Source organism: Eptatretus burgeri, chromosome 15, assembly GCF_056783735.1.
Source record: "Eptatretus burgeri isolate ZD-2024b chromosome 15, Ebu_testis_v1, whole genome shotgun sequence".
NCBI lineage: Eukaryota > Metazoa > Chordata > Myxini > Myxiniformes > Myxinidae > Eptatretus > Eptatretus burgeri.
The window spans coordinates 70306613-70319811 of record NC_140975.1 but is presented as its reverse complement, the minus strand read 5'-3'; the positions used below and the strand labels follow the sequence as shown (position 1 = coordinate 70319811).

Sequence of the window (13199 nt, the reverse complement as noted above, 5' to 3'; positions counted from 1 at the left end):
TTATCTATAACACAACGAAACATTCTGTGTCTGTTACCAATGCGTTATACATAAGACCAAGTCGCTATGAATACGTCCGAATCTTTAAAAAAAAACATCAAAAGTTCAACGTAAGCCAGCGTTTTAGATAAATTTTAATACGTTGCCATTGCTGGCTAAAACGTCAAGGTGTGACCGGGCCTTTAGTGGAGAAAGCGTGCATGTTGGCAACATCAGAACTGATCCCAGAGGAGCATTTTAAATATCTCAGCTCAGTGATTTCATCAACTGAACCTATGTCCATGGAGATTAGGATCAGACTTCCACTGACTACCTCAAGATGAAGGTAGTTAGTGAATTGTCCGATGTTTGGAAATATCAACGTATTGGTATAGATCTGGGGGGGGGGGTGGGGGGGAAAGGTGAGTGAAATCACTCGTTTGGAGTATTGCACTTTCAGGCTGCGAAAGCTGGACTCTCAGAGCAAAAGATGCAAGGCATGTTAGTGCTTTTGAATTATGGTCTTGAAGGACAATGTTGAGTGTGTCCTGCATAGAGCATAAAACAAATTAATGGGTTCATGGTTGAGTGGGAGTTCGAGAGGATGATGGTCTCCTGAATGTCATCAAAAGGAGGAAGGAGGCAAAAAACTGACACTGGAAGAGAAGACCTGGCAGTGTGGCGTTCACTTGTATTGAAGGAGTGATGGAGAAGAACAGGATTGGTCGTCCCTTCACTACCTGGGTGAATAATTTGGAGTTTTGGGCTGTTTGTGGGCTTCCTAGTTCAAGACAAGAGACTCTGCTTTCTATCGCTAATGGCCGCCTTTAGGTGGTGTGTGTGTGTGTGTGTGTGTGTGTGTGTGTGTGTGTGTGTGTGTGTGTGTGTGTGTGTGTGTGTGTGTGTGTGTGTGTGTGTGTGTGTGTGTGTGTGTGTGTGTGTGTGTGTGTGTGTGTGTGTTAATTTAAACACCCCTATTGAAGATAACACTGGTCTGCGTCATTTCAGAGGTCTAGGTTTTCACAACGGTCCTCATATGTTTTTTGCATGCTGAATTTAGAAATGTGTCTCATTTCACTCAATCAGGTCAAGTTTTTCAATGTTAAGGAAAAAAAAAATCAATTTTTGTTTTTTCAATTAGCATTTTTAAAATTCAAAATCAGACTTGCATTGACAGAAAATGTACAAACTATATATATATATATAACATAACGCACAACTGGGTGTGCGCTGCCGCTCGCCACGTCGCCACAGGGCGAATCCCCCTTACCTGTGGCTAATATTTTAAACCACCCATTAGCCACTGTGGCTAATCCATGTTTTAGTGGTTTTTTTACCAGTGTTAGATTTTGGGTGATTTTAGCACAAAATTCAACCTTCGTTGAGACGGCCGGCATTTTGTATGTTTTGATTACGGGAATTACGCGTGATTCGTACAAACTTATATATACTAACTTTAGTAGTTTTAAACTAGTTTCTAGTAAAAAAAAGAAAAAAAGAAAAAAAAGAAAAAAGAAAATCGACCGAAATTCCGCATGATTCTCGTCTCAAATTTTCATTTTAATTTTTTTGAAAAAAAAAAATTTTTTCCCTTTTTTTCTGGAATGATTTGGCGCTACATGCTTCGTTGGGTCAGTGGTTGCCTGGTGAGTTTTGACACAATCAGTAGTAGTACGAGTTTGTTTGGATGAGAGAGTTTGTTTTGATGAGTGAGTTTGATGGGTGACATTGGTTGGAAGTGTGAGTTTGATGTGTGAGATTGGTTGGATGAGTGAGTTTGATGTGTGAGATTGGTTGGACGAGTGAAGTTGTTGGGTGAGATTGGTTGGATGAGTGAGTTTGATGTATGACATTGGTTGGTTGTATGAGTGAAGTTGTTGGGTGAGATTGGTTGTATGAGTGAGTTTGATGTGTGAGATTGGTTGGATGAGTGAGTTTGATGTGTGAGATTGGTTGGATGAGTGAGTTTGATGTGTGAGATTGGTTGGATGAGTGAAGTTGTTGGGTGAAATTGGTTGGATGATGAGTTTGACTGGCATGAGGTTGGTCCAATCCTGGTCCACAACCACCCCCATCCCCGACTACCACCTACTAAAGGCATTTTTTTTTTGTCTACCTTGGTCGAGGCTCGTATGAGAGCTAACACACAACTCACAGCAAGGAGGCATGAGACAAGAGAGGCGGGAGTGGAAGGGACAAAACAGTGGGGAACAGACACATTAGGTGAACTGTGGAAGGGAGAGGGATGGGGATGGGACGGGGAACATGGCGAAGAGAAGATGGACATTACAGAGACTTTCAGGAAGGAAAGCAGGGGAATTGAAGGAAGTGGGTTTGGGTGGATTATCGGGGGTAGAAAAGATTGAGGATTTGGATGGGGGAATATAAGAGGTGGTGGTGAACAGCTGTTTTGAAAGCCTGGAGGGAAGAATGGGAAAGAATAGAGTGAGGAAGTTTATTCCAAAGGCGGGAAAAAGAGAGGAATGAAAGAGTGAAGATGGGCAGTGATTCGTGATTTTGGTAGTTTTACCAGAAGGGGGTTGTTGGCGGACCTTGAGCGCCCTGTGGAAATGTGGTGGGGACAAATCGCAGAGAGAGCAGGGGGGGCAAGGCTGGAGAGGAGTCGGTAGAAGACAGAAAGACCACCGACCAACCTGCGGTGATTGAGTGAGAGGCCCAAAGACTCAGCTTCATTGCGGGAGATGCCGATGATCTTAAATGCCCTGGTTTCGACAGCGTGAAGCCGAGAAAGGTGGGAGGCAGGAGCACCAGCCCAGAGGGGAGAGCAGTACTCCATCAGGCTACGGACAAAAGCTTTGTAAGTGGTCAGGAGCTCAAGAGGGCCGAGGAAGGACTTTGCACGACGGAGGATTCCCAGTCGGCGACTGGCTTTTGAGGCGAGGTTGGAAATGTGACTTTCCCAGGAAAGGTCATGGCAGATAGTGAGACCCAGAAGCTTGAAAGAAAAGACTTCATAAGGCATAACGACCATACCCCCCACCCCCCCACACGCACGCACACCATCCCTCACAATCACCACCTCCCCTGATGGTCGTTCATTCAACCAATCTCACACGTCAAACTCACTCATCCAACCAATCTGAACAATCCAACTCACTCATCCAACCAACCTCACCCATCAAACTCACACATCCACCTTAAAATTAACTTATTTCATATTGCTAAAAAAAAAAAACTTTTGAATAAAATATGTGGCTATTTCGTTTCTCCTGTGGCTAATCATTCTAAACCTGGATTAGCCACAGTGGCTAATTCCTTTTGAAAGCCAGAGCACACCCAGCACAAGTACCGTTAATGTGAAATTCAACATTAAAAAGACGAAGGAAAACAGCGACTGAAGTTGGGTGTTGCCAGAAACAATGGTTTATCTATATTTTTCTGAAATTGAAATGAAAGTAATTGAGAAGGCACTTTCTTCCATATTCAGTGTACTTGTGTGTCATTATATTGTGACGTCCACGGGTCTTGAACAGTCCCGCCAACGTAGAATGAGCCGAAACGATGGAGGCGGTTTATTTATTTATAACCCAAACATGGCGGTTCTAATCGCTCTACCGCAAACGGGACGAGGAAGGTGGCACGAGTCACTTTTCACTGAGTTGATGATGTTTGTTTGTTTTTATTATTACCAGAAATAACAACAAGAAGAGGGATCCGGGGCGATTCGACGGGATGGTGTGGGATCGGGCGTGGGGAAAAACACAGACAATTCCAATGAATATAGAGATCTCAAACCTTCTAAGGCGCCAAGCGCGCGCGCACACACACACACACACACACACACACACACACACACACACACACACACACACACACACACACACACACACACACACACACACACACACACACACACACACACACACACACACACACACACACACACACACACACACACACACACACACACACACACACACACACACAGTAGCTATTTCTGGTGGTCAGGCTGGACCGTGGTGTGGACGCAACTGTCCCTGGATCGGCGTCGGACGAGCTGGCCTTGCTCTCGTCAGGGGGGGGGGGGCAGGAGAAAACCGTGGTGCTGTCGACCTCCTGGTCTTGGCCCAAGTCCGCTCACAGCCGCCAGGGAACCAGTTCTGGCGCCAAGTTGCGAGCAGGAGAGGGAGGCAGATCCGCCCGCCGTTAGACCCCGTACTCCGAGTCAGCAGAACCCCAGAGCCAACCAAGGTGAGGCACGAGGCTCAGCAAGGCTCCAAGACACGATCAAGAACACGATCGAATCAGCACAACAACAAGGATGCTCCCCGCGCAACAGCCTCCCCACCAAAAAAAAACCACGATCTTTTGGCTGTAATCTTCTTCCTCTTCCTTTTCGACCCCGAACAGAACCTTTTTATCCTCCTGTCCTCGTCACTTCCAATCGAGCCGTTTATTGGCCCACCGCCGTCGCCTTCTGCCAATCGTGATCACGCGGCTGAGCCATCTGCTGCACTGTCCTGTGACGTCACGGCCAGTCTCCAGAGAATACCAAAAGGGGTTTACGCAGACACACTTACCCTATCCCGTGTCCCTATCTAATTACGTGACAATTATCATTTCCCCCCCTTGAAGAAATGAACATTTACTAGACAACTTATCACCACTGAATTGCTACTTATTACATCGAGATCCTGGTAAACTCGAACAGCATGGCATACCTAATTAAACATCCTAATTACCCTTTGAATGCATACCCCCCCCCCTCAAACGTAACAATATGTATAGTTTGTACATTTTCTGTCAATATAAGTCTGATTTTGAATTTTAAAAAATGCCAATTTAAAAAACAAAAATTGAGATAGCATAAAAACTTTACTTGATTGAGCGAAATTAGATACATTTCTGAATTCAGCATGCAAAAAACGTAGGGACTGTTGAGCAAACCCAGACCTCTGACAAAAAATATTTCAAATGCAGCCAAGTGTAATTAATGGCCTTATTTAATTATTGATTTATTACTAAAACTCATCTTGTATGTATGTATGTATGTATGTATGTATGTATGCATGTTCCCAAAATACAGCCAAAACGGTACGATAGCGCAAAAATTTTAGGGCTACCTTACTCACCATTCTCCTGCGGTGTGCCGTTTCAAGTTTCGTTCAAATCAGCAACGAAAAAATTATTTTAAAAATCTATTCCGAATTCAGTCAAGTACTCTTCGAGAGAATTTGATCAATGCAAACAACCTCAGCGGTATAGTTTGCTGGAGCTATCTTTTTTTTTCTTGAAATGATTTATTTTAAAATCTCAAACATTTAGGATAAACAAAACAATTTATTTTTAAGCATAAAATAAACCGCCATTTTTATCTAATACTTCCGTGTTCATTAATAAATAAAATTGTGTTTAGAAAATTACGCACAATAATTTCTTTGACTTTTCTCCATTTTTTTTCACATTGACGCGCAATATCAAGTTTTGATAAAATCGGGCAAAGGAAAAAATTATTTAAAAAATCAATTCCCGATTCAGTCAAGTACTCCGGGATTATTTGATCAATGCAAACAACCTCAGGGGTATAATTCGCTGGAGCTATCTTTATTTTTTTTAATGATCTTTTGTTTTTTATTTTAATCAACTGCCGTCACAACGGGAACCCAACGGGTTCACGGGTCGTCTAATATCTTTTAAAAAGGCACCATCCTTGGTCAGCTCCCCACCCCCATAGTCAACCCTCTACCAGCTTGCTGGTCTCAAATTCCCAAACACCGTGTGTTCGTGGTTTATAAAACGCGACCCTCGCAGTCCTGTGCTGTACATATTCGCGGATTCTCCCCACGGATCACGACCCGCAGGGAACCTATCCCCCTTTTTCCACTGAAACTGTGACCCGACATTCGAACATTTTCAGGAACATATCCCCCATGAATAGCGGGGTCGACAAAACAACTTTCCCCATACACGGGACAGTACACATTGTAGAATGGAACGTTTGCATGCGAAGGATGGAGCGTGGCTCTCGTCGTCGCCTTGTGCACGTGGAAGAGGGGGGGGGGGGGAACGTGGGATTTTCCAACTGTCGACTCTGCACTCCCCCCCACCAATGAGGAAGATGCTCACACAACGTTGACTCCTCGAAAGCACGCCCAGCCGAATCCCCTTTAACGAAACGGATTCAAAGCTGCTGGAGAGTGCAGCTATTGCTGCTGTTCACGCCCTAAGAGCTGCTGCGTCGATACCTTTGGGTCAGTTGGTGAGGCACCAGGGACCGAGCTGTTTATAGATACCCAAGATGGAACGTGAGGAGCCTTCGTGTCTGTTGTGGTTGCCCTGGGGTCTTGTTGCTGCACAAAGGGCACCACGAGTATGTCGGACTGCCTGGTCGAGAATCTGCCGGAATGCGGGTCGTAAGTCGGGTACTCTGTTTGTATTTTAAACCCTTAACCCCCACCCCAACAGTGTATTTTAACCCACGAGCAGAATACCCACCCGCTCTACGGGTGATGTTGTTCCAAGCATGCAGCACGTTCTTCTGACGCTTACCTTTATTTAGGCAGTGTATAGGCAAGTGACAGCTCTGTCTAAGAAAAATAACCAAGGTTACATGTGCATGAAGCAAAAACATATCTGCTGCTATCAACTCAAAACACCTAACCACACAGGAATACTGTACTGTAAATGGTGAAGACTTGCAATACCCTCCCACACCTGGAGATGGCGCTACACGATACACATTTACATCGCTTCCCACCCCCCCCCCCAGCAAAGATAAAAGCAGCACATTACATCAATAGGGGGTCATGCTAATCCCCTGCAACAAGTCTGGATGGAATCAGCCCAGAACAGGAGGAGTAGAGTGGCCCGACACACAAACACCGGTCCGTGAATGATAGTATAAAGGATACCCCCCCACAGAGTACATTTTAAGCCCACAAACCCCCCACAGAGTACATTTTAAACCCATATACCCCCACAGAGTACATTTAAACCCATATACCCCCACAGAGTACATTTTAAACCCACTAGTACGTGCCCGTAAAAAAAAAATAATAATAATGATAATACTAATAAAATAAATAAATAAACCACACAGGCCGTTTCTTCACTCTCACGTGCCCGTACGTGCGTGACCCAGAAGTTCGATATTATTCGCAATTTATTTTTAATACCCAATTAGCGCCAACGTATTTTACCTTTTCGCAACGTATTTTACCTTTTCGCAACGTCGTGGCAAGGAAAAACAAAAAAGAGAAGAGAAGAGAGAGAAAAAATTTACTTCCTGGTTCGGAGAACACCAGCACTGATGTTCCCGAAATTTATACACCGTCTAAAATGAAAACGATCATAACTTGGGCCATTGTGTTTATCTATAAATGCGCATAAGAAATCGAGAAATTATTAGAATACATGAAGTCATCACTCTCCGGAAGCCCGTACGTTGTAACCCGTAATGGGGAACGTGGCTGTGCTTCCCTTCCCCATCGGCCACACCCACGCAACGTGTCCTGCCATTGGTTGGTAAATAAATGGCCATAACTTGGGAACCACTTGTCCGATTAATATCAAACCTTGAAAAGGCACATACTCACGTCCCCAGCAATATACCTGGCAAGTTTCAATTAGATCGGACCAGAGGTTGTCGAGAAACAGCGGTCTCACACACACACACACACACACACACACACACACACACACACACACACACACACACACACACACACACACACACACACACACACACACACACACACTGGTGGAATTATAGATAGATAAACCCCCCACAGAGTACATTTTAGACCCATAACCACCCCCCCCCCCCCAAGAGTACATTTTAAACCCATAAACCCCCACAGAGTACATTTTAAACCCATAAACCCCCACAGAGTACATTTTAAACCCATAAACCCCCCACAGAGTACATTTTAAACCCACAACCCTTCCCCCCCCCCCCCCACGAGTATTTTTACCTCACTCGCCACGTATTCATCGTCCCAATCCTCCATGCTTGTTCTGTCGAGTTTAAAACAAAACAGAATTTAAATAAACATCACTAGTTATGATCAACTAAACTCCTTACTCTCAATCCACACCGGTTACCAAATAAAACGGTAAAGTTCAAACTTAAAATCCCTTTCACGTTTCGTGCAACGTGCTCGACGAACCCGCAGAGATTGCAACAAAAACGGAAAACGCTGAAAACACGTTTCACAATTAAAAATAACGTGAAAACTTACCGCTCGGAAACACAACTGGTAAGAGACAGATCGACAAAACACACTTGTAACCTCCGTATAAAATGGCGGATCGTCAACGGTTCAGCGCACGCTCGCTCCCTGCAAGGACAAAATGGCGTCGTTGCAAGGCGGAGGGATACAGCACACGTTGGAGAGTGATGCGGCGCACAAAGTGGGTGTGGCGGAATACAGGACTGAAGCGAGATATGACACATGACATAACATAATAGGTATTTCTGTAAATTTAATGATCTTCACAACGTGCTTGACCATATGTAAAACTTTTCTTCATTAAAAAAAAAAATGGAGGGATACGTGTCACGAGGAAGAGTGGTACTAGATACGAGGCGGAGGGTTACATGACACGAGGCGGAGAGTTCCATGACACGACGCGGAGTGGTACGGAACACGAGGCGGAGGTATACGTGTCACGAGGCGCACTTTCTGCACTTGATTCTGGTTCAATCGAGTCATTCTGCACTGGAATGCAAATCGTTGCAAAGAGGTTTTCATTTTAAACGGTACTTATACACCGCTCAAGGCGATGGCCGTCTCTTTTTAAAAAAAAAAAACGTATGAGGTGAAGTAAAAGGTCTCATGACGTGTTTGCACTTACCGCATTTGAACAAACACGTGTTGATAACGACGATACGTGTATTAAGACACTGAAAGTAAAATTACTGCACAGTACTAAAAATTATAATTATGATAACTTATTCAAGTCCCTTATATGAGGTCTGCACTTGAATATGGTGGTACCCGGCATGGGGTCGTGTAGCGGTGTTTCTGACGTAGTTGTAAACTGCATATGGTTTTGAGATAGATCCGAAGGGTATGTGTGTCCACCTGTATTATTGTTACGAATCTGGAAGCCATGATCACTCATCATACAGGTCCTATAGAACAGTTATATCGGTAAGTATGTGTTTCCAGTTAGGGTCCCGTCCCTTGTTAAATGGGTAATTAAATGTACATGCGCTGCTAAGTTATTTTGATAACTCCCTTTAGCCCTTTGCGTCATGCATCCCTTTGCGGGCATGGCGTCCCTTTAGCCAATCAGCAAGGAGCGGGCGTCTCACCCGCCCCGTTTCGACTCGGCACCAGTGCCATGAGTCACGCGGCCGAAGGCGGGGAGGTGGGCGGAGCCTCCGTCACTTCGGCTCGAAGCTCCAGCCAATAAGCGGAGGCCGAGCACTACACGCCAGCCTCAGCCAATGGGGAGGCCGCCACGAGCCGCGTGAGGACCCCTCGTACAATCAGGAGGCGAGTGGTCAGAAGAGGAGGCCCCTCCGTCCTCGAGAAAAAAGTTGGTGATTTTGGACGAAGGAGAGAGATTAATCTCGTCCTGTCGCCGGCGTCTGCTCTCATCTCATGTCATCTCATCCTGTCGCTGGAGTCTGGTTCTCCGTCAGCTCGAGCGCGTGGTCTGCTTGAGCGCGGAACACAACACTCGACGCTTCTAGTCTCGTGTCGTCGCTGGTGCTGGCCTGGTCGCATCTCGACGCGGCTGGTCTCGTCCTGGTTCGCTCGTCTCGTCGAAGACCGCACCAGGCGGGAAGGTCCCTTTCGTTTCTATTGGGTGTGCGTCTGTCTGTGGGCCCTGTCTGGAAGTAGGAATTATGTAAGTGCTTTTGCTCTACATTATTTGCATTCTTTATATTTGGTGTTAATTCTGCTCTGTGTTTCCCCTTTTCCCTATTGTAAATAAATATCCATGTGTTAAATGTATCAACTCGTTTTTGTGTTTTCCTCATTGATTTAACGTGGTGCGTGTTGGGAGAATTAAAGAAGGCCGTTGTTGCCGTAGTGGTGTGCATTTGGGACCGACGGAAGCTCAGTGACCATTCGCTCGGGTCACGCACTGGTCGAGCACAGAAACGACTCGTCCCGTTCGAGGTCCGTCGAGGGTGTGAATACTCGGTAGCTTACCACTTGGGCTCTAGGTATTTTGAAGTTTGGCAAATATCCCTGTCCCACATGGTGGAATTATTGATGATTCACGGTCCTGTAAGGCACCCGTACCTCTTGGAGTTTTCTGAAAGGTACGCTCTAGATTCCTGGTGTTCGGCAGAGTCGACCCTACTGCTCCACCTAGCGGTCGGGCTCGCAACCGACGCCCGGCTCCACAACAAATTGGTGTCAGTCATGGAGATATGAACCCCTCCGCCTCCATGAACAAAATTTACAGGTTCGAATCTACAACAAATTGGTGTCAGGAGTGGGATTCGGCCCGTCAGCCTCCGTAGATAAATTCACGGGATTCGGATCAGGGGGTGTAAGGAGCAAACCCCCCGTGTCCCCCAAATTGCGAGCGAGTGAAATTTTATTCCCAGCACGCAACATGTCTAACCAAGATGGGCTGAAGCAGGTGGGTAGTGATGTAGTGTTAGACGAACCCATGGTCCAGGACACCACCATACAGGTTGACCATCCCCGAAACCAAACTCAGAGTCCATAAGGGGCGCAGAGGCGGTGTATGGCACCCCCCCCCTGTCAAACTTCCCTCCCGACCCTTGGCGGATCCGCGTTCGGCCGAGGTGAATCGGCTTCGTCAGGGTCGTTTGACATGAGGCAGATGTTGGAGGTGCTGATGCGAAAGATGGACGCGAACGTGCACGATGTGCAAGACATGAAGAACAAAATAAAATCAAATGCGCAACAGATGGATGCGAATGCACAGGCACTGCGGAGCGATATGCAAACACAGCGAGGGGAAATGCAGAGCATGGGGTTGAGCCTGCAGGCGAGCATGGAGGGCATAATGGTGACACCACGTGGCGGAGCGACGGAACCGACCAGAGGGAGTGCAAATTGTGTCGGGACCGCAAGGGAGACGAAATGGACGGACCAATCCAGACAGGAGACATGAATGGTGAGTCTGGAGGGCTGCAAAGGGTTCGTTTGGTTACCGTACTGGGTTCGCGCGACGGCTCGTACGAGGTCCATGGCGCGTCTTCGCGATCCGGCCCGGAAATGTTCCACGTCGGACACAAGCCGGCCACGTGGACGGCGAAAATATAGGCGAGTGTTGTGGGAATTTGGAACGGAGGGTCCCCATGCGAGCGCATGTGCGAAGCATCATGTGCTGCGTGCCGCGTGTTCCGTTCGTGGAACGCGCGGAGCGAGTTCCCGGGACGACACACTCGAGCGGGCCTGCACGGCAAGCCGTGAGGTTTCCGTGGGCGAGTGACGTCACCGGGGATTTCCCAGCACGAGTTGCGGGTGAACTGCACACGTTGTCCCGCGTGGGGAATCCCTCGGAAGCGAGCGCTTGTTGGGATGCGCAGGGCAACGTCAAGACTGCAAGTATCGCCCGAAGGAAGGGATGAACGGGCAAGCCGTAAACCGCCGCCTTGGCGCTGCAAAAGGAAAAAAAAGCCTCGCCCCAAGTATACGGCCCCGGGCAGGATGTGGCAAGCATCCTCTTTGGGCAAAGGGAGCAATAGATAGTGGGATGGGTTTTAGTGTTAGATAGACCGGCCTCATGGGGGGGGGCATGAGCCGTCCTCCATGGGGCCCGTGGACTAATTGGTGGGAAAGAAGGTTAGATTTAGAAATGTGAAATGGATTTCGGGAGACAGGGACAGACATGGAATGTGTAGTGGGGACGTAGATTAGCTTCGTAGATTAAATGGAACGTGCATTAGTGTAAGGGATGACGAGGGAGCACGAGATAGTTAGGGGAACATAGGTAGAGTGTGGAGTGAATGGAAAAAGAAAAGGGCATGTTGAGTGAGTATGGGTCAGCCGGCCCGAGTGAGTGAGTGGAGTGAATGTGGTATGCATGGTGCGAATGAATGAGTGGGGGAGGAGTGAAACCCACCCAAGTGACCCCGGGGTCAGTGTAATGTTAGGTAGGGGGTTAGTCAAATTTACCAAAAGGAGGTCGTTTTTTGTTGGTGTGGAAAGATCATCCATTGTTTTGCAGGGACTGCCCTGCAGGCAGCCTCACCACGGGACGACATTTGAGCAGCCCGTGCGTCCATTTTGTGTTCTTGCAACCATTTTCATTTCAAAGGAGCCAGAGACTGCGTTGAGCAGCCTGGCCACGTCTTTCTTCTTGCATAAAGGCCACTTCAAATGGCCTGTGGGACGGCGCATGGCCTGTTGTGTTAGGGTGAGTTGCCTCCAGCAGCTGGGGGTATGGAAAGAGAGGGGGAAAAAAAGTAGGTTCACTGCGAGGAATACTTAAGGGGGGCTTTTTAAGCAGGCCCTGAGGACGACTGACCTTCAGCTGCTGTGCACTCACCCACACAAAAATGACTGACATTATTGTGCCTTCTTCCCACAGATGACAGGTCCTGGCCCATGGTTAGTGTAAATATTAGTTAAGGTCAAAATTGTAAATAAGTTTAACCCACCTGTGTGTCTGTCGTAGCGCCGGCAATGTATTTAAGTTGACCGTGTGAGTAAGTTAGTTACGCAGCGCATTAGGTTATTTATTTTTGGGACATGTTTAAAAAAAAATGTTGCACTCAGGGATCTGTAGGTAAATCGTATTAGGGGAGAACTTACACATGCTGGTCACACGCAAATTTGACGACTCGGGACGAGTCTGTAAAAAGGGGAGGGGTAGTGTTGCGGATCTGGAAGCCATGACCACTCAACATACAGGTTCTATAGAACAGTTATATCGATAATTATTTGTTTCTAGTTAATGTCCCGTCCCTTGTCTCAAGGGTAATTAAATATACATGCGCTGCGAAGTTATTTTGATAGCTAGGATTTTTTACACCTCTAACAATGACAACAATGCCATCTTCACTTCCATCCTGATGCCATAACACTCGTGGCATTCTTCGCGCGCTCGCCAGCAAGAACACGCATGGGCAGAGCCTAACATAGGCATGGAGTCCCTTTAGCCAATTGGCAAGGAGCGGGCGTCTCACCCGCCCCGTTTCCGACTCAGCACCAGAGCCATTCGGCAGACGGCCAAAGGCGAGGAGGTGGGCAGAGCCTCCGTCGCTTTGGCTCGAAGCTTCAGCCAATGAGCAGAGGGGCGAGCACTACACGTGTGCC

The 13199-nt window shown here is 47.1% G+C and overlaps 1 protein-coding gene across 6 annotated transcripts in view; it reads right to left on the bottom strand.

Annotated features, from left to right (window-relative positions):
* Positions 1-8410, bottom strand: part of LOC147012489 (putative ATP-dependent RNA helicase DDX4) — a 91221-nt gene extending 82811 nt beyond the window's left edge. For 3 of the 6 annotated variants that reach the window (XM_085856848.1, XM_085856853.1, XM_085856851.1), the window contains exons 1-2: positions 8181-8410; positions 7914-7956 (exon numbers count right to left, since the gene is read on the bottom strand). In XM_085856848.1, coding sequence (XP_085712974.1) covers positions 7914-7956; positions 8181-8395 — 258 coding nt within the window. In that variant the 5' untranslated portion in view covers positions 8396-8410. The remainder of the gene's footprint in view (positions 1-7913; positions 7957-8180) is intronic. The other 3 variants (XM_085856849.1, XM_085856850.1, XM_085856852.1) reach the window with 1 other exon arrangement.
* Positions 8411-13199: the final 4789 nt, after the last annotated feature.